General features: G+C 42.4%; 1 protein-coding gene across 1 annotated transcript; it reads left to right on the top strand.

The window, feature by feature from the left end:
* Window positions 1-383: 383 nt before the first annotated feature.
* Window positions 384-1,364, top strand: LOC140587207 (olfactory receptor 52E8-like). Its single transcript, XM_072708601.1, has one exon. The coding sequence runs from the start codon at window positions 384-386 to the stop codon at window positions 1,362-1,364; it is 981 nt and encodes a 326-aa protein (XP_072564702.1).
* Window positions 1,365-22,782: the final 21,418 nt, after the last annotated feature.

Genomic DNA, 22,782 nt, shown 5'->3' with positions numbered 1-22,782 from the left:
TGAAAGCTAATTGTTATGAAAATTCAAAAATGTTTCATTTGGTAGAAAGTGCAGGAATTATGCATTGAATAATTTTCAATATTTTATATGTGGTATTTTGCTGTATACCATATTGTGTTGTAATGGTTACTGGTTATCAGTACTATATTCCGTATGGGCCTGAATTAACCTTTTTGAGGGGATCAATCATCTTAAAACACTGAAAAAGAGTTAAAAATGATTATGAATATTAAATTGAAGCAGTTAATATTAATAATGATAATATTTATTTTAAAATGTATTATTATTATTATTTAATTTCAAAATATTTTAAAGCAAATAAATTTAAATACATTTTAATTTTCAGAACAGACAAGACTGAAGAACAGCAACAGTGATAAAACATGTCTGACATAAGTTTCTCAAATGCCACTGCAAACTCTGTCATCCGTCCTCAATATTTTCAGGTCACTGGTTTTTCTACCATGCCTCATGCCAAATACTACTTTATTTTCTTGTGCTTTGTGTATGCTGTCACTTTATTGGGCAATTCCTTTGTCACGCTTATTATTTACATAGACCGCAGACTTCACATCCCAAAGTATGTTGCTATTTTTAGCTTAGCTGTAGCTGACTTAGGTGAGAGCACTGCCCTTATTTCTAATTTGTTTAGCATCATTGTCTTTCAAACACAGCAGATTGCCTATGGTGCTTGCTTGGCCAATTTATTTTTTGTGTTTTTCTTCAACTCTGTGCAGTCTGTCATGCTTACTGTTCTAGCATATGACAGGTTTGTTGCAATTTGCTTTCCACTGAGATACCACAGCATTTTAACAAACACCTCAATGGGTATTATCATCTCTGCTGGCTGGGTATTTAATTTTCTATTTATGCTTATTGGACTGATTTTCATCACCCGACTGTCCTTCTGTAAATCCACACTGATTTATAGTTACTTTTGTGACTATGGTCCCATAGTAACACTTGCTTGTAATGATCGTCTTCCAACTGCCATAATGACCAGATTATTCATAGTGTTCCATCTGTTTTTACCAATGTCTGTAATTGGTTTATCTTACGCATGTATTTTGCTGGCGCTATTTAAAATTACATCCTGGGAAGAACGTCTGAAAGCCCTAAAGACCTGTTTTTCTCATCTTTTTTTGGTGTCTGTGTTTTACGGTCCATTATTGGTGACTTTTGTAGCTGGACTCTTTACTCCATTTGACCTCAACATCAGGATAATCACTACATCACTCTCATATGCCATTCCGGCCATGTTAAACCCCATTGTGTATTCTCTCAACACTGTAGAGATCAAGGACTTTGCAAGAAAAATGTTCAGAAGAAGAATACCAAGCATCGTTGTTGCATTTTCTAAATGACGAGTAAAATATCCTCACATGTCAATGCTCATTTATCAATAGGTATAAAAGTATTTGTATTTTTTTCATAAACACATGCACAATTTATATTAATTTTCATTAATATAAAAAATTACAGTGTTTGTTGTTCTACAGATCCCTAAAGAAGTCAATCATCTTATCATCAGTAAAAAAAAAAAAACTGTTGAAATGGGCACATTTAAAAATATCCTCAGAAAGAATATGTTAATGCTGATGCTTTAAGGTTAATTCTTGATTACAAATGGTAGCTTCATCTGTTTCAAAAATCAGTGCTGATGTGTTTTTGAAAAGTGTTTTATTTAAATGGACTCATTCTGTGATTTTATATATTTGTGCTTGTAAGTCATAAACTTCAGGCATATTTTTTTATTTTATTAACCAAATATAAATGTCAGAAATTACATAACTTGCCTTTGCATCTTGCCTGACATTATCATGATGCTTACACATTATGGTAATGCTCACTCACAGTACCTGATGGTGGAACACAGCTAAAAACTGTCTTGTAGTCAAACGAACACTATCTGTATGGCTGTCTCACCATATTCTCTCTCTCTCTCTCTCCCCCCTCCATACGCACGCGGACACACACACACAGATACGCACGGTGTTCTGCAAGCCACGCTGGTACAGTACACAATAAGTCCTCTTGACCAGCCCTGTGCTTCACATTGTCTCCACCCAAAAGGTCAGCCATCCCAAGCGACTCCCATCTCCACTACAATGTCTATCAAATGTAATAGAAGCTAGTGTTGTCACCACAGCTGGTGCATTATAGTCCACAGGGCTCTGGATGTAGCTCCCTCTCCTGGGGTGTCCGCATACTCAGCCGCTGCTGAGGGGTTAGGTCAGGCCAGACGATCCCTGTACAGGACTACAGCCTTGTGTCACTCGGGTGGCTGCAGGCAATAGATGATATCAGATAGGCGCTTGAAGATCTCCCCCGGTTCCCTCCAGTGACTGCCAAGCTTTGGTGACCACCCCTTCTTATGGAGGGTGCAGTACCTAAACTGGGTCCTCAACACCAAATTTCTGCACGCGGCTCCATGCATCATAGACACACTTCCGTCAAGTAAACACTGCGTCCTGGTGTTGCCGAGCCAGCTTATGCACATCCCTCAGATACTCCCAAAGGCACCACAGGTACTCCATACTAAGGTTGAGTATCATTTACGTTTTATCAAATCTGATTTTGATTCTGTTTCTGCTTATCAAATCCCGTTATCAGACCTCAGTTCCGATTCCAATATTTTTGGAGAGAAAAAAAAACAAATTTTTCAAGAAAAAAACTTTATTCTTGGCACATTTAAACTATGATCAGGAAAGTCAAATGTTCCCTTCATATATACAAAATGAATATCAACGTGATCAACAAACAATTACAAACCAAAACTATTTAAATAATGAAAACTGTAAGAAAAAAAAATAATAATAATGCAAATCAACTATTCTTATAAAGACAAATCAACATGTCAGCTTTCTCCAGAATGATGTGTGGTCACTCTGGGCTAATTGTATCTCCAGCAGAAAACCATCTCACTGGGGGTAGTGGAGGCCTGTACACACAGGTGTGAGAGGCCAAGGTCTGACACCTACGCATAGGATTAGCTATTTATGAAATTTGTGTCTGAGATAATAATCATATATGTTCTTTGTTCTGATTTTTATAACACGTCACATCAAGTATAATTTCAGCATTTTATCATGTTTCACTCACTGGTACAGTCTTATTCCTGCTCTCCTCCCCTCTCTCCTCTTCATCTGGCTGTACAGTCCTCATATCCCTCTCACCATTACCATGCTTTTGAAGTGTAAGCAATTAGACTAGCCAAAGGAGTAACACAGGACATGATGCAGGAGATGAGAATTTGATCATTAAAAATTCAATCCTTATTCATAATGAATTCCTGCTCTGTTTTTGAAGGATGTGCTGCTGTCAATACTTTGTCCTTGACTCAATTTCAGACAGTTTCATCATTCTCCAGTTATCCTAATGCAGTTGCCACTCCAAAGAATGCTCTGATGTCAGCACTCTATGAAATGTAGACATCTAATTAGAATAATAATAACTTTATTTGTATAGCACTTTTCAATTTAGGTGGCACAAAGTGCAACACTATACATTATAACAAGAAAATAAACAATATGTAACACCCCACAGTCCTTTCCCCTCTTTTTCTCCCGTGTATGACTCTAACGAGCCTCACCTGTGCCTTGTTTAACCCTGTCTCTCGTTTCAACCCACGTGTGGATGATCCCAGGAGCCTTTCGTTCACTCCCTCATCTGTGATGTATGTAAGTGATTCCTAGTCCTGACCTCCCCAGTCCGGTCATTGTATTAAGTAGAGATGGCAATTTCGAATCATCAAAACAATTTTTGTAGAGGATGTTAGCAATAATATGAACAAGTCTGCACGTCCACTTCCATGGCTTCTATAATGGAGCATATTTAGCCACAGGTTCTTTCCACCATGCTGTGCTAAAAATGCTACTGTGGATTATCGCTGCCCAAAGCCGTCAGACAACTGGTGACCGACATCACACTTTCTCCAGACGTTACACTCCCTATTCATAACCAGCATCCTCTCTTAGTATAATATAATCCGGTGCCTTATGTTGTAACTGCACATAATTTATCTGCAGATGATTATTATTCTCATCTTTAAATATCCATGTTTAGCGGACATTCTGCTCCTCAACATTTTACATCCATTTGTGTACTATGTACAATAGTACCTTGGTTCTCGAACTCACCAGAACTCGAATTTCTTGAAAGTCAAACAAACCAGTTTGACCTAGAATTCGTTCTGAATATCAGAAGTCGAACCGTGAACGCCGACCTAATATAAATTGTACGCGCCAGGAAATGAGTCATACTACAATGCAATTCTTACTCGAATGCCTTCTTCACAGACTGGAGGATTAACCAAATAAAGCAGCGCAACATTACAGTAACTAACAATAAATAAACCACTAACTTACATGTACTGTTAGAGCATTTATGTACAGTAACTTATTTAAACTTTATTTTACCAGGTAAATTAACTGAAAACCAGTTCTCACTGCTTAACGTGATATTAGCCCCTTAACGTCTGAATTGATATAGCTGTATATAAAAAAATATTTTATGTGTGTTTTTGCCTTTAAGTATAGAGTAAATAATGTTGAGATTATTAATTTCATTTTTGCACAAAAAAAAAATAGAAATTTTGGTATGTTGCAAATTTGCGACAACAGGCATAATGGTCAATAATAAGACAACAATAACACAGTAGTATAACAGTGAAAAAAAATAAGGTTTTATTTATTCATCCATTTTTTACTTATTTATTTATATAAATCAGCAACAGGAGGTATTCAATAATAAGTAACCCCAACCACACACATGCATACATACATACACATACACATACACACTCACCCACCCATGCATGCACGTATGCGCACAAACACACACTCACCGGTGCACGTATGTACACGCGCACACACACACATGCATACATACATACACACACTCAAGCAGGCACGCACAACAATGCAAACAGTGTAACAATGTAAAAAAAAAACGTTATTTTTTTTTCTCACTCGTGGAATGCACAGAAGCAGTTTTTGTTCTTGTTTAGGCACAGGTGAACATCACATTTTGTACACTTGATGCTAGTGTGGCCCGAGCACTTAGGCAATTTGCAGCGTTGCCGCACACTGTCGATTTTTGGCCAGTGACCCACAGCATCAGCACGGACATCTTGTGTGGGAATAGCCTTAGTTGGTCCCCTGCGCTGCTTCTTCTGGAACTCTCGCTCCACATCAGACGAAGGCCGCCCCCTCTTTTTGGCCAACAGATCTTTGCCTTGCATGCAGAGGGCCTGTGCAATGGAAAGCCTGAAAGCCAGCAAGTCCTTCTGCTTCTTCCGTGGAACATTCATACTGTCACAATCACGCCGATAGAGCAACCAGCCGTTGACCACCACCATGTCCACGAAGTGAAAGAAGAATCGGTGGTAGTACTTCTTAGACCTGATGTGGATGCGGTAGTAGGCGATTAGGGCATCAAGTGCATCAACACCACCCATGAACTTGTTATAGAGGGTGATGATGCTAGGACATTTCACAGACACTTTCATCCTTTCCTTTCTGTCCCACCTCTCTATGAAGGAAACAGGCTGAGCACTTGCAAAAGTGCTGGCAACAATCACCCCTCTGTTGTCAAACCATTTCACAGCCCTAACCTCCACACCGTCAACAACAGCCTGTTGCTCCTCAAATGTCCCTCTTCCCTTGTTTTTGAGCTCTTTGTCTTTGCTGAAATTGCCGCCTTGCAGACGATTTTGCCGCACAGTGCCAAGGGCTGGTATCCCCCTGTTTGCAAGAGCTACAAACAAATCTAGCGAGGACAACCAGTTATCAAAAAACAGCAGGTGGTTGACAGAGCCTTCAATAACTTGTGCAAGTTTTAGCACGACATTCCCGCTTGCCCCGATGTCTGCTGAACCTGGTGGAGGATCAGATTTCCCTGCATAAACATCAAATGAGTGCACCAGGCCTTTTGTGTCACACAAAACAAAAATTTTATATCCCCATTTGTACGGCTTTTTGGGGATGTACTGTTTTAGAACAGATCTGCCTTTGAATGGCACCATTTGTTCGTCAATAGACAGCATCTGATCTTGAGGCAGAGCTTGGAATTTGGGGAGCAGGGAATCAATTAGTGGCCTAATTTTGAACAGCTTGTCACTGTTGTTGGGTGCTGTGTTGTCACTCAAATGAAGAAAATGTTTAATTTCTTCCCACCTGTCGCGGGGCATCACATCAGCCACCTGCTCTACACGACATGCATTAGACCAGTAGATCCTAGAGCGAGGTAAGCGGATAACACTCATGTACAAAACAGTTCCAATGAACTGCTCCAATTCCTTCTGATCTAATGTTAGCGCATGGTTTGGATTTTCTTGTGTGCAGTACAGATTGCTCTGATTGACAATATGACGCAAAAGTTCAGTGTCAAAAAACTGTCTGAAATAATCAACAGGCTGCATAATTGAGTCACTGTCTGGGACAGCACCTTGCCACACTGGCACATTTTTTGCAGAGCTCTGAGTCTGTTTTACCGTCTTCTACACCACTTTGTCTTTGTTTTGTCCCTTGCGTTTCTTTCTTGCAGCTAGGGCACTGGTGCTAGCAACTTCCTCATCACTGCTGCCCCTGTCTCTCTCACTCCGGTCACTCTCACTGCTGCCCCTGTCACTCTCACTGCTGCTCTCTTCATCACCTGGCTTGGGAACATATTCCTCATCGCTGCCTGCACTATCGCTGAGACAACTATCCTCACTGTTGTCTGGGGGAGCTTTGACGTGATGTTGCGCGCTTGCGCACTTGCCATAAAACATGGAAGGTTTCATTCGGATCTGCATAAAAATAAATAGCTTCTGTATTCATATCCCAGCATGGTACCTGTATAAAGACTATTGAAAATAACTAAGCAAAATACAAAGGATTATCTATATAAGCCGGCCCGAAAAGGGTTTTCTATATAGCGCTGGGTAGCGGCAGAGCATTAGGCTTATTGCCTACTGTCGCTAATATGCTACAAAGCTAAATATTATAATAACTTCAAAAATACTTGTCACATATTTCACCTTGTTATGTCGAGTGTATAAGCACACAATAAGCAGGTGAGTATTTTTATTTTATCACAATTTACCTTATATACACCTCAGGATCACACTTTGTAACCTCAAATCAACAATTTCCCAACCGGAATAATCTTTGTGCGTAAAAAGGAAATAAGTCCGACACTTTGCGGTCCCACCAGAAAAAAGTGCTTGTCGAAGGTTCCTAGGTTCGTAGCGAATATGTACTAACCGGCATTGGGGGAATGCAGACACTGTCTCGGCTGGTTGATTGAGTCAAACGGTTTGTCGCATATTTGCGACAATAGGCGTTAAGTGGCTAATTAGGGAGAAATAGCAGATTACACATCGGGACTGCCTGGGATACAAATGTCATGCATGTAACTAAACTCTTCAGCCAATAAGGGCAAAGGTGTGTCGTCACGGAGGCGGTTCCAGTTTGTGCAGCCGGGTGAGAGGTCACAATGCATCTAACCGTAATGCATTGCGTCAGGATCAGAATGCGTTGCTTTAAGCCAGCGCTGTAAGCAAGTCGAATGCACCCACTGACCGGATTGGGGAAACAAAGAGAAGGGTCCAGCTGCAGACACCTGTAGAGTGGAGCTCCACCGGAAATACGTCACCTCCACAGGAAACACGTGGCCTCAACTCTGTGTCACAGCGAATAAACCCTAACCTTAACCTTAACCCTAACCCTAACTGGAGCTCCACTTTACGTCCTTAAAGATCACGTGTTTCCTGTGGAGGTGATGTATTTCCGGTGGAGCTCTACTCTACAGGCGTCTGCAGCTAGACCCTCTTGGAAACAAACCGAAATGCGGACTTAATACAGAGGACTAATGACAACAACCAGAAACAGCTGATCACATGGGGATCCCACACGAAGTTAACGAGGGGGCGTGGCACACGGAAGGAGCGGACGATCGGGGCAGGACAGGGGTACTGTTGGGATAAGATTTTTATCGTTTTGGAAGCCATTAACTCTCTGGGGTCGAGTATGTCGTCGACGACATCGCGTACTTTTCGCGTCTATTTCAGTTTATATCTCGCTGAAATCTTAATGTAGAATCATGAAAAAAACGCTGGATAAATCCGTAATCTGTCTTCTTTTCAAAACGTCCATTGTCGGAAGTATTAAAGTTTTTTTAATTAGGTTAAATCGGCAAAAAAGTAAACCTTGTCATCTTACTTTGTTTTACCTGCATCGGGGGCGTTTATACCGCTCTCACCTGAAGATCGCTATTCACATTCTAAATAGCCGCATTAGCGCGTATTCAAATCGCATTCGCATGGTAATTTGATTAACAGCGCAACGGTGAAACGCGATCCAGATACATCCCCTTCAGCGCCATAAAAGGGGGTTGGGGACGTGGCCAGGTGACAATGGCTCATTCATACACATGAAAGTTGCTACATATTCAATGAAAGGAGCCAGAAATAGTTACATGAGTTAGGTTTTTCTTATTTATTTATCCAAATGAATGTTGCAACTACACCATTTAGTCATCTTCATGTAGCCAAGACTTTGGTGATCAGATATCTGGGATCAAAACAAACTGCCAGCATTGCTTACTATGTACTTTTATAATGTTTCTGCAAATGTTCCAAACTGCATTTTGCAATGTCTATATTTTGATGTCAAATTTCAAACTTAATGTAACCCCTTTCTTAACCCTAAGGATTAATTTGAGTGTTTAATCAACAGGAATCCTAGGTCCCCGGCAGTTGAATGGTGAATTAGGCCGGTATTTTCTTTACTATCTGTTAAAAATTTAGCCGTAAGTCGATTCCTTCTTAGATTTTTTTTTAAATAACGTACTAGACTTAATGAAATACCGAAATACCAATTGTAAAAAAGGGAAAAAAACAAAGCATAGTAACAAGGATTTATTGTATTACAATAAGGTAATAGTTTTTTTCCTCTTCTAACAAAAACATAATAAAGCAGTAAATAAACAACAGCACCCCTTACTATTCCAAGAAGACAGATTTAGTAAATTTCCTTGATGATATGCTAATGTTTCTGTTTTGGAATACTTTAGCTAAATCAAAATAAGAGCAAACCAGTTAGAACACTATTCAAGTACTCCACTTCCCTTCAGAACTACATAAAACGAGACCCAGAAAACAAATATCAATTCCAGATGAGTGTATAAAACCGTGTAATTCACACCATAACAGTATTTCGGTACTATATAGATATTAGCTACAGATTTATGATCCATTCAAAGCATACGTGAGTCAGTCAAACAGTTCAAAGGTTGGATCGATCGTATTCGTGGGGGCCCGTTCGTAGGTGCACATTAAGCAGACGATGAATTCCACTGTACATCCCACATGGAGAAATGAATCCACTTACTTGCTCCGATGAGTCAAATGAAACAATCAGTTATTTACCCAACACCAAGAAGACTCAGCGCCCCTCACAAACTGCCTTGAAGTCCTGGATGGATCCAGCCGATCCACTTTGAAATGAAGACATGCACGATCTGTCCCGGTTTGCGGCACTTCTGACGAATTCGGGGGTGATGATGTTTTATCAGCAGTTCTCGATCCTTGAGAACTACTGTCTCTCCAGCCTTTAGGCCTTCGCGTTCCACACCCCCCGTCGTAACTAAGTGGGGACTCAATACCGCGAATACTAATGTGGAGAAACAAAATTAATTGCACTTAAAATAAACCCTGGGAAAAGAGAACACAAAACAAGCGTCGCCACGCTACACTTGGGCCTCGTATTACATTAAATATATATGTCTTCAAAACAGATGACGCACTTTTTTTCCCTCGGTAAAAGAAAAACCGGCCGATATCTCTGGCAGCACACACGATCTCTTTTTTTTTTCAGGCCACCCCTCCCTCCTCACGTGACTACGTCACGACGCAACCTCAAGCTCAACATTGATTGGCTGGCATTAGTACACCTATACTGAATATTTAAAACAAACAAAAATTTACTTTTGAGGTTCCTACACACTCCCCTCACCAAAAATCCAGTATGTCCCCATGCTGGTTACAAAGTTATTACGCAGTACTTAGAGGGTAATCATCTGTTTACAGGGCATCAGTAGAGGCAGATTGTTACACATTTCACACAAAGCATTAGGATTACACCACCAAACATGTGAACGATTATAACCCCCAGAAACTTTTAGTATTCCAGTAGCTGCTACATGAATGCCACAGTGTTGAGATGACACAGACTGTATGTATGGCACACCCAGCTTATCGTAGGTAAATCTGGTATTAGCCCTTCTCTCCCTACTTGATCTACGTACTTCAGGAGGTACAACCTCTGCCTGAGTGTCATTATCAGTAGGAACAGCAGTCTGTAAGGTACAGTCATGAACTTCAACCACACCATCAACTACTTCAGTATTGCAATCTTCAGCCACCAGCTGAAGATCAGATTGTACAGGCATGTCTGAAACAGTGTGAGCTTCACCAGTTTCTAAACCTTCTACCTCTTGTACAGGGTATTCATTCTGCATCTCCTCTGTCCTTTGAGAAGGAGGGTTTGACACATACTCAGCATAAAACCCAAATTCAGACTCTGAATCTGAAGAACTACCTTCCCTAGGAAGGGCATCAATTACAAGTGGTGAGCTTTCTGACTGAGCAACTTTACGCTTCTCTCTTACTCTCCTACGCCGCAAATTTCCTGGTGCTGGAGTAGGACTAATGTCTACCTGGGGACTTAACCTCACTTCCTGTCCCAAAGGCAAAAGATTGTTGCGGTGCATGACTTTGACTGGTCCATTACCATCAACAGGCTTTAACCGATACACTGGGATACCAGACAATTGACTCTCCACTACATAAGGATTTGAGCTCCACCTATCTGCAAGCTTGTGTTTTCCCTTGAGGCCAAGGTTTCGAATCAGAACCCTGTCACCCACATTCAAGCTAAGATAACGAACTTTCTGATCATACCTTACTTTATTACTCTTATTCATCTTCTCAGAGACATCTTGAGCTAACTGATAGGCTGCCTGTAATTCCTGCTTCATTTTGGACACATACTTGGAGTATGACTCAGGTGAAGTATTATCAGCAGAGACACCAAAAAAAACATCGACAGGCAATCTAGCCTCTCGGCCGAACATCAGAAAATAGGGGGAGAAACCAGTAGCTTCATTGGAAGTGCAGTTATACGCATGCACCAAATGCACTATGTGCTGACTCCATCTAGTTTTCTGACTAGGCTCAAGGGTACCCAGCATATTCAACAGGGTCCTGTTAAATCTTTCAGGCTGAGGATCACCTTGGGGGTGATAAGGTGAGGTTCTAGATTTCTTCACTCCTAGCATAGTCAGCATGTCAACCACTAACCGGCTCTCAAAATCCCTGCCCTGATCAGAGTGTATGCGATTAGGAAGACCATAATGTATGAAATACTTTTCCCACAAAGTCTTTGCCACTGTAGAAGCTTTTTGGTCCCGCGTAGGAAAAGCTTGCGCATAACGCGTATAATGGTCAGTGACTACCAAAACATTACACACATTGCGGGAATCCGCTTCGATAGAGAGAAAATCGATACATACAAGGTCCATAGGTCCTGTACTCTGCATGTGAGTCAATGGAGCAGCTCGGTGAGGTAATGTTTTCCTTTTTATGCAGCGTTCGCAAGTCTGACAGTAAGCCTCTACATCACGCTCCATGCGTGGCCAATAAAATCGATCACGAACCAGGCCATAGGACTTTTCGAACCCTAAATGCCCCATCTCGTCATGCAACGACTTCAACACTACATTGTGGAACTGTTTTGGTAGTACAAGCTGTCGTTTCACCTGGCGATCACTCTGTCGAACTGTTCTGGAAAGCAATCCATTATCTACCGATAATTTTTCCCACTCTCGTTTTAGAATTCTCATTTTAGGGTGCTTACTCTGGATGTCACTGGCTGGTTTCTTATCACAAACGGCTTTCCACACTTCTCCAAGGAATGAATCAGTTCTCTGGGCCATTTGAAGGTCTTTGGCAGTAAGTGTGGGCAAGTGACCTGCAGTTACATCAGTAGCATGCGAGTAAGCTTTGGGAACAGCAGACATATGTGCCCCTGCCTGTTGCACTACACCCGAGGAAAAGACATTCCTGGTACTCCTCTCCACATACAAAGCCTGACAAAGAGCCCTTACACCTACAGCTGGAATTTCCTGCCACTCGTCATCAATACTTGGACAAGGATGTGGACGCCTATACAATGCATCTGCATCAACATTCCTGCGACCAGGTCTGTATTTCAAGCTAAAATTGTAGGTGGACAGGGCCGACAGCCAACGGTGCCCAGCAGCATCAAGCTTTGCTGACTTTAATATATATGTTAGAGGATTGTTATCAGTTCTAACCTCAAAAGGAACACCGTAAAGATAATCATGCAGTCGGTCTACAACAGTCCACTTCAGAGCTAAAAACTCCAGCTTGTGGACTGGATAGTTTCTCTCGGAGGGGGAAAGACTGCGGCTGACAAAAGCTACTGGACCAAATCCTTCCTCGTGTTCTTGATATAGAACTCCTCCAAGTCCATCCATGCTTGCGTCCACATGCAACACATACTGCTTTTGTGCATCTGCAAAAGCTAGCACTGGAGCTTGAGTCAGACAGTTCTTTAGGTTTTGGAAAGCTTGATCACACTGAGCAGTCCATCGAGATCCGAACGGTTCAGAGGGCTTACAGCAGGGTTTGGCATTACTCACAGGGGAATTTCCGTTTCTCCTCTTTGCAGCAGATGAGGGATACCCCTGCAGCAATTCATTGAGAGGTCGGCACAACTTTGCGAAATCCTTCACAAAACGTCTGTAATATCCACAGAACCCCAGAAAAGATCGGAGCTCTGTTACTGTCTGGGGCTGAGGCCAGGATACCACAGCTTCAATCTTGGAAGGGTCAGTGGATATTCCATCCTTTGACACAATATGCCCTACATAGTTTACAGAAGTCCTGCCGAATTGACACTTGTCTAGGGAAATCTTTAGTCCCTCATCTCTCAACCTGTCAAGAACTTTCAAAAGACGTTCTTCGTGTTCTTCTATGGTTCGTCCAAAAATGATTAAATCATCCAAGTATACGAGCACTTCCAAAAAGTTCATATCCCCTACAGTACGTTCCATGACTCTTTGAAAGGTGGCTGGTGCTCCACAGATGCCCTGCGGCATACGCTCAAATTCATAGAATCCCACTGGGCAAATGAACGCAGTCTTCTCCTTGTCAGCATCACTCATGGGTATTTGATAGTACCCACTTCTTAAGTCAAGAACAGTGAACCATTTACTTCCAGAAAGACTATGGAGGGCGTCCTCAATGCAGGGCACAGTATATTGGTCTGGTGTAGTCCGTTGGTTAAGAGTCCGATAGTCCACACACATCCTAACTTTCCCTGACTTTTTGCGGACCACGACAATGGGTGATGCGTAGGGGCTGCGGGACTCTGATATAATGCCACTACTCTGCAGGTCTTGTAGGTGCCGTCGCACGTCTTCGAAATCAACAGGGGCAAGACGGCGAGATCTTTCTCTAAAAGGACGTGAATCATTCAACCTTATCTCATGAGTGGTGCTTTTTTGAACAGCCCACATCCCATTCATGTAGAGAAAACACTTCCTTTCTTTGCATCATTTTCTCACACAATCTTTGTTTTGCTTCCTCAGGCATTGTAGAGTCTCCAAAATTGAAAGATGCAGGTGTCAAAGTATGTTGTTCAGGTTGCTGTGTGGTGGCAAGTGGTGGCACCAAGGATACTGGAAAAACATTGGCAAGAGGAGTTCCACGCTTCACCCAAACTTCTTTCTTAGACCTGTTCCATACGGTCACTGTGACCCGGCAACTGGCGACAACAGATGCTGAATGAAGTTCAGGCCTCACTTCTAGAACATCAGAACTTGTATCACCAACCACTGCTCTGTCTACCAGCACTAAAGATTCAGTCACCTGACCAGGAAGCTTGAGCAGACCAGGAAGTTGCAGAACTTGATTTGGTGTCAAAACAACAGGGTTATGCTTCATGAACCAAACTGTTCCATGCTTGTCAGGGTCATCCTGCAAAACATTAGTTTGTTGAATGGTCTCATACGCCTCTCTGATTACAGGATGTATGGTTAGTACATTCAAGAATTTCTCTCCAGCTTGTTCACGACAAGACTCCAGCAGCGTCTTCACCAAGCTAGTATTGGTCCCGAGCAAAATAGCTATTCCTTCCCGTTTCACAGGATCAGGGCAAACAATGGCAAGCGTGTCAATCACCTGATGCACTCCAGCTACACTTTTTGTGAATTCAAGCCTAAGGGGCAAGTATCCATTATAAGGGTATTTATGTGAACTTAAACCCCAAATCTCAAGGTTTTGCACAGGCTGAATATCCAAATGGGTGAGATAAGTATCATAAAAACTACGATATAATAGAGTAACCTGTGACCCGCTGTCAAGAAGTGCTTTGGCGTAAATGCCTTCTATCTGGACAGGAACTTCGGAAACGGGACCCACTAATCCCTCAGGCAATTTTGTTTCACTGGAATCAAGAGTGAATGCACCACAAATGGAACGTGTTGTTTCAGGAGCCCCGTGCCGTTCCTTCACTGAGCCCCTGCCCAGTTTCCCTGCAGGCGCTGCATCTTCCTCAGCTTTTGATTCACTTTTCTGAGGTCTTCAGGTGCTTTGCACTCCCACTTCTTATGTCCGTCTTCACCACATTTGTAGCAAAAGATCATAGGTACGATTGGCTGGATGGGTTTAGCTTTTGGGGAGTTGTCTTGATTCACCCTCTCGGAGCTTTTACTGGGTGCTTTCTGAGGAGTACAATCAAAGACACCAGGCAAAGTAGCCACGTTCAACAGCTGTCTCACCTGGGAAGACAACTCGTTAACCTCCTTCTTCAGGTTTTGTAACTCAGAAGGCACGGAGGCCTGGGAAGAGACAACAGTGGCAACAGAAGCTTTAACATTTTCCCTTGCAGCCACCCAGTGTTCTTCCTCACGTATTTCTTTCATCAATTGTGAAAAAGATGGAGGACAAAGTGTGAGTCATTCTGATTCGCAACGCAACCATATCGTTGGTAAGTGCACCCTTAATTAGCTGTTCCATTCTGGCTCTATTTATGCCGACGCCATCAATCCCACCCTTTAACAAGGCTCGGTGGAGAAGTTTATCTAGGCGGTACAGGAAAGCTGAAAGTTTCTCTCCACTTTCCTGGTAGGTGTGACGAAATCTAGCCATAAGGTCAGGCCCACTCTCGGTAGTTCCATATGCAGTCTCAAGGGCAGCTAAGTACTCATTTGCAGTCGCAGATGGATTGCTCACTTTTAAAAACCTGACTATATCAGCAGCAGGACCTCGTAAACTCTCTACGATGCGTTGTTTCTTTGCAGCTTCGTTGCACTGCCATTCACTTATCATTTGTGCAGCCTGTTCCATCCAGATGTCATACTCCTCTTCACCTGGAGGGACAGGTTTCAGCCCAGAAAACAATCTTAGCTTTCTGTAGCTGGGACTATCATTGGGAACTTGGTTGCACCGATCTACTAATTTTCCTATAGCATCAACAAGGTCCACACTGATATCAGATTTGGGAGACTGCATTCCCATAATCAAGGCCTTCACCTCATCCATAGACTTACCCTCCTGCTGCAACAAGGCCTGCAGTTTCAGCTGAAAGGGATCACCCTCAGGGACCGGATTTGGAGCTACTAGACTGCGCACTAAGTGGACGCTCCAGGGTCCAGCTTCACTTTCTATGCCTATCTCAGGAGGTATAACATCAGGTTCTAGATCAGCACTGGCCTCCACTAAAATGAACAACCATCTACCAGTTACATCACCACGGCGGCTACGTATTCTTGTGCGACCAAAAACCTTGACTGTGTTTAACACTTTGTCAATAGTGTCATCGCTAGTGCCTAAAGGAACATTGCTCAAAACAATGGCACGTGAGAGATTTGCATTCTCCTCTCTACTCCACTCAACAGTCTTAACCAAATCCATAATTTCTGAAAGTCAAAGTAAGCAACTAGTACTGGGGTGAAAAAAAACTCTTAAAATCTACTGTCTATACAGTAAATTATAAAGGAATAAAGAAAGCACGGATAAACAGAGGAGAAGGAAAAGAAAAAAAAAAGATCCCAGCGGTGCCTCCAAAAATGTAACCCCTTTCTTAACCCTAAGGATTAATTTGAGTGTTTAATCAACAGGAATCCTAGGTCCCCGGCAGTTGAATGGTGAATTAGGCCGGTATTTTCTTTACTATCTGTTAAAAATTTAGCCGTAAGTCGATTCCTTCTTAGATTTTTTTTTAAATAACGTACTAGACTTAATGAAATACCGAAATACCAATTGTAAAAAAGGGAAAAAAACAAAGCATAGTAACAAGGATTTATTGTATTACAATAAGGTAATAGTTTTTTTCCTCTTCTAACAAAAACATAATAAAGCAGTAAATAAACAACAGCACCCCTTACTATTCCAAGAAGACAGATTTAGTAAATTTCCTTGATGATATGCTAATGTTTCTGTTTTGGAATACTTTAGCTAAATCAAAATAAGAGCAAACCAGTTAGAACACTATTCAAGTACTCCACTTCCCTTCAGAACTACATAAAACGAGACCCAGAAAACAAATATCAATTCCAGATGAGTGTATAAAACCGTGTAATTCACACCATAACAGTATTTCGGTACTATATAGATATTAGCTACAGATTTATGATCCATTCAAAGCATACGTGAGTCAGTCAAACAGTTCAAAGGTTGGATCGATCGTATTCGTGGGGGCCCGTTCGTAGGTGCACATTAAGCAGACGATGAATTCCACTGTACATCCCACATGGAGAAATGAATCCACTTACTTGCTCCGATGAGTCAAATGAAACAATCAGTTATTTACCCAACACCAAGAAGACTCAGCGCCCCTCACAAACTGCCTTGAAGTCCTGGATGGATCCAGCCGATCCACTTTGAAATGAAGACATGCACGATCTGTCCCGGTTTGCGGCACTTCTGACGAATTCGGGGGTGATGATGTTTTATCAGCAGTTCTCGATCCTTGAGAACTACTGTCTCTCCAGCCTTTAGGCCTTCGCGTTCCACACCCCCCGTCGTAACTAAGTGGGGACTCAATACCGCGAATACTAATGTGGAGAAACAAAATTAATTGCACTTAAAATAAACCCTGGGAAAAGAGAACACAAAACAAGCGTCGCCACGCTACACTTGGGCCTCGTATTACATTAAATATATATGTCTTCAAAACAGATGACGCACTTTTTTTCCCTCGGTAAAAGAAAAACCGGCCGATATCTCTGGCAGCACACACGATCTCTTTTTTTTTTCAGGCCACCCCTCCCTCCTCACGTGACTATGTCACGACGCAACCTCAAGCTCAACATTGATTGGCTGGCATTAGTACACCTATACTGAATATTTAAAACAAACAAAAATTTACTTTTGAGGTTCCTACACTAACAAAAATCTGACATATTTACAATATATATTAAAATAAAGATGAGTGTATTGGCAAAACAAATATATAAGAAATAATTTATTTGTCATGAATTAAGTTTATGATATTTGAAGAAATGTGTGATCATGCCCCAGTCAGTGAAAGTGTGTTTCCTACCCCTAGGCTCCAGAGGGTTAAGAAAAAAATGCTCTTCTTGTTTTATCCTGTTCATTTTGTGTTTAAATGCTAAAAAAAAAAAAACATATTTAGGTGTAATTTTGGGGGGCCGGGAACCAATTAATTGGTTTTCCATTATTTCTTATGGGAAAAATTAGATCAGAACTCGAATTTTTTAGGATTCGATCCGGAGTCCGGAACAGATTAAGTTCGACAACCGAGGTACCACTGTACTTTTAAAATCTGCTGCAGTATGTTTACTTTGCTTGCACCATGTGTACAGTCTTTGTACCTTATCTATTTGGCATTATATGCATTATTTACATGTTTGTATGCAGCAGAATTTCCCCCAGTCAATACAGTCAATCAAAACCTAAATTGGGTCTTATATCATTTATAGAAATTATTTGTCCCCATGGTTGTGTATTGTTAAAACATAATTTCTGTATTTAAATACCATCCGAGTATTGAGTGTGCATAGTAATTAATTAGCTACTGAGGTTAGAATACTCATCCTCGGATCATCACCCAGGTTTGTGTATGCTGAGCAGGTTATAGGAATAGTTTAGTTTTAATTACTTTGTATAGAATAGAACAGTGCAAAAATGCTGTTTCAGACAACAGTCTTTGTCTATGTTAGCAATGTCAATATATGTATATGTAATCTATGTGTCTATGCTTTTTGATTTATGTTTGTAACTGAATCTAAGCAAAACCTTGATATTACATCTACTATAACTGTCATGGTTGCAGACGGTTCGGGCACGGGAACGAGGCATTGCAGGCACAGAAGGGCGGACGACCCACTTGCGGCTCCAGAACAAAAGGGGGATTTATTAAATTAAACAGAAAACACTACAAACAGAACTAAACCAAAAAAAGGACCACGAGGGGTCAAAACTGAAACAGGGAGGAAGTAACTAGACTAAATAACACACAAGGAAAACTAACTAGCACGACACTAAGGTAAACTACAATCAAGGGGAAAACCAGAGACAAGCTTAGACAAGGGCATAGACGACGTAGACAAACCATAGACGAGCGTAGACCTCAGACACGAGCTTAGACATGAGACACGACGCGACACGGTGAACCAGCGGGGAACAGAACAAAGGCAGGAACTAATATACTACAGGGGTAATGACTAACACAGGGCAGGTGAGGCTGATTAACAAAGACTAGGGAAACAGGACACAGGTGACTCAAAGACACTAACAATCAGGGAAACTAAGAATTAATCAAGGAAACAGAAACCAACACTAGGGAATAAAACAGGTAAAGACACAAGCAGGGGCACAAGGGACAAAACCAAAACCAACAACAAAATCAGACACAAGAACTAAAGAAACTCAAATGAAACACTAGGGAGCAAAATACAAAAACAGAGGAGGCGGGATTCGAACTCACAACAAGAGGGAACTCAGGACCGAGGGGCAAACAGACAGCACATGCTTAATACATTGAGCCACGAGACCAGACAAGAGACAGGGGAGAAACAAGGACTGACGTATGGACGGGATGACCAGCACCACCTGCTGGTCAAACGGGGAAGGGGCACGGAAGGACCACAGCGGGAGGCTGACCCTGACAGTACCCCCCACCTAACGCGCGGACACCGGACGCGCGCCGGGGCACTGCCAGGGCCACAGAGAACAGGCAGACAGGACGCAGGACGGGGAACAAGCGAACAACCAAGGAACCGGACAGACAGGATGGATGGACAGGACCAAGACGCAGAACCGGACAGGGAACAGACTAACGACAACCGAGAAACTGGACAGACAAAACCAAAAACTCAGACAAGAAGGGCACGAAAATAGACAGAGCAGACACCAGGAGCTGGGACAAAAAGACCAGACGGGAAAACACAGCAGGAGGCAGAACATGGGGACCAAAAACAAAAGGACCCGGGAACGGACTCGGAGGCGGAGGAACAAAACCCGGGGCACGAGAAGGAAAACAAAATGCAGGGGAACCAGAAGGGACAGGACCAGGGACATGGGACTGGGACCGAAACGGGGCAGAGGAACCGGAAGGGAAGGGCAGAAACGGGACTTGTTGGGGCAGCTGACCGGGAAACAGAAAAGGGAACTGTTGGGTAGGATGTGGGGTAGGTGGCTGATTGGAGGGCGACAAGGACGGGACTGGAGATCTAGGACGGGAACTAGGACCGGAGGGCGACAACATGGAGGGGACTACAAGACTGGGGAACGACGAGGAGGGCACAAGACCGGAATGGGGACTGGAGGACGATAAGGAAGAATGGGGACCAGAGGGGAACAATGAGGAAGGGACTGCAGGATTGGGACAGGGACTGGGACTGGAGGGCGATAATTCAATTCAATTTTATTTATATAGCGCATTATCACAACATTACATTGTCTCAATGCGCTTTACATTTCTGCCTCGTAAGGACCCCCCATTGAGTAAGCCAAAGGCAACGGTGGCAAGGAAAAACTCCCTAAGAGGAAGAAACCTTGGGAGGAACCAGACCCAAAGGGGGAGCCCATCCTCCAGGGGCCGGCAGATGAGTCAAACAAACAAGATGAAATGACTAAGCTAATACAGAGAAGATGAAATGACTAAGCTAATACAGGAGTTGAAATTTATGTCTCAATGCAGTGGCCGACCGGTGCAGGCACGTGGGGCTTGATGCACGATGGCAGGATTAATAGACACACAGCCGCAGGATGGATGGCGAGGCATCGTGTTGAGCCAAGGGCAGGCAGGTTGGAGGGTAGTTGCCGGAGGTTGATGTAGTTGTCTTGCAGGCCGCAGAAGCATAAACTCTTCAACGACATTGTGCTCCATGGAGCACACCCCAGAAGGGGTGAGGGAGGAAGTAAGAATAATTGTGTATTAGCCAGAGTTGAGGAAACCAGAGGCAGTGCAAGCAAAATGATCGAGTGCAATATTCGTCTAGGCTCCGGCAGATCTGAGTATAGCAGCATGAGAAAGAGGGAGAGACAGGCGGGAACACAGGCATGGGGACTCCCTGAACATCAGCACTCTAGTGTAGAGCTAGAGTGACAGCACTGACGCCTCAGTTTATCCAAAGCCAATGACACCGATCCCCACCCAGCTCATCACCTCATACTGTTAGTCTGACTGGGAGTGAGGGACTAGCTGGAACCAGAACTAGGTTTCCTATACGCTAAGCTATACAAGTGCGTTTTTAATCTAGACTTGAAAAGCGAGAGTGTGCCTGAATCCCGCACATCCGCCGGGAGACCATTCCACAGCTGTGGAGCTCTGTAAGAGAATGCTCTGCAGCCTGCCGTAGCCCTGTCTACTTTAGGAACTAATAGATATCCTGCTCCTTGTGAACGAAGCAGGCGAGAAGGGTTGTAAGGGACCAGAAGATCATTGAGATATTGTGGTGCAAGGCCATTCAGAGTTTTGTAAGTCAAGATTAATAATTTGTAGTCAATCCTAAACTTGACCGGTAGCCAGTGCAGGGAAGACAGGATAGGGCTAATGTGATCAAATTTTTTAGTTTTTGTTAGAACTCTGGCAGCTGCATTTTGTACTAACTGAAGTTTATGTAGGGATCCAGATGGACAACCCGAAAGGAGGGCATTGCAGTAGTCCAATCTAGAAGTTATAAAGGCATGTATTAGTTTTTCTGCATCTTGAAAGGACAGCAACTTCCGAAGCTTGGCTATGTTCCGTAGATGATAAAATGCCGTACTGGTAATGCTATTTATGTGAGCACTGAAGCAGAGGTCGGAGTCTACCAGGACACCAAGATTTCTGACCACTGTTTACAAACTTATTGCGGGCCTCCTTAGGACCGATTAAAAGAACCTCAGTTTTTTCAGTATTTAACATGAGGAAATTCCTTGCCATCCAACAACGGATGTCTAGCAGACAGTCGGCTAAAGAAGAGAGCTGGGATGCGTCACTAGGTTTAACAGATATATACAATTGTGTATCAGCATAACAATGAAAATTAACACTGTAATTTCTAATTATGTTACCAAGCGGTAGCATATATAGATTGAACAGTAGGGGGCCCAGCACTGATCCCTGCGGGACACCATATCTTACTTTAGTGGCTATGGATGACTCATTGTTTACATGGACAAACTGGTAACGATCAGTTAAATACGAACGAAACCAAAGTAGTGCTGTCCCTTTAATGCCAATCAATGTTTCCAACCGGTCCAAAAGAATATTATGGTCTACAGTATCGAATGCTGCTGTTAGATCCAGTAAGAATAATAGCGATATACAGCCACGGTCGGAAGCCATAAGCAAGTCGTTTATCACTTTGACTAAGGCCGTTTCTGTGCTATGATTGGGTCTGAAACCAGACTGATATAGCTCGTTAGCATTATTATCTTGAAGAAAGGAGGACAGCTGGTGAGCAACAACTTTCTCAAGAATTTTAGAAATGAAGGGAAGATTTGAGATGGGTCTATAGTTTCCTAAGTCACTAGGTTCAAGATTTGGTTTCTTTAGGATAGGTCTAATAACAGCCATTTTAAAAGATTTAGGAACATATCCAAGACTAAGAGATGAGTTTAACAAGTTTAACAATGTAGTGCTAATCAGTGGTGCAATTTCCTTAAGTAGATTGGTGGGTATTGGGTCAACAAGGCTAGTAGTGGGTTTGCAAGAGGAAATTAACTGAAGGAGTTCTGTCTGCACTACAGGAGTGAAACATTCAAAGATGTTATCATTAGTACTAATAACACTAGCACTAGCAGAGGATTGGTGGTTATGTGCAACCGTGGGCGTGCTCGTGATGGTATGTCTAATCGTGGTTATTTTATTATTAAAAAACGCAATAAAGGCATCACTACCAAGAGCTTCTGGGACTTGTGAGTTTAACATTGAACGATTCTTTGTTAAACTAGATACAGTTTCAAAAAGGAATTTAGGATTGGTTTTGTTATTTTCTATTAGTTTAGAGAGATACATAGACCTAGCAGTCATTAGTGCATGTCTTTCCAGGCAAATCTAAAAACTTCTAATTTTGTTGACCACCATTTGCGTTCTAGCTTTCGTGAAGCTTGTTTAAGTTCACGTGTACGGTTAGAGTACCAGGGGGCAGGTTTCTTATCTCTATGTTTTATTTTCTTGAGTGGTGCAACATGATCAAGAGTGGTACGAAATGATTCTACCATGTTCACGGTTACCTGTTCAAGTTCATTTACACATG

The sequence above is a fragment of the Paramormyrops kingsleyae genome, unplaced genomic scaffold (genome assembly GCF_048594095.1).
Source record: "Paramormyrops kingsleyae isolate MSU_618 unplaced genomic scaffold, PKINGS_0.4 ups163, whole genome shotgun sequence".
NCBI classification, from domain to species: domain Eukaryota; kingdom Metazoa; phylum Chordata; class Actinopteri; order Osteoglossiformes; family Mormyridae; genus Paramormyrops; species Paramormyrops kingsleyae.
Note: the sequence above shows the minus strand (reverse complement) of the source record. Positions and strands in the feature narration are given on the sequence as shown.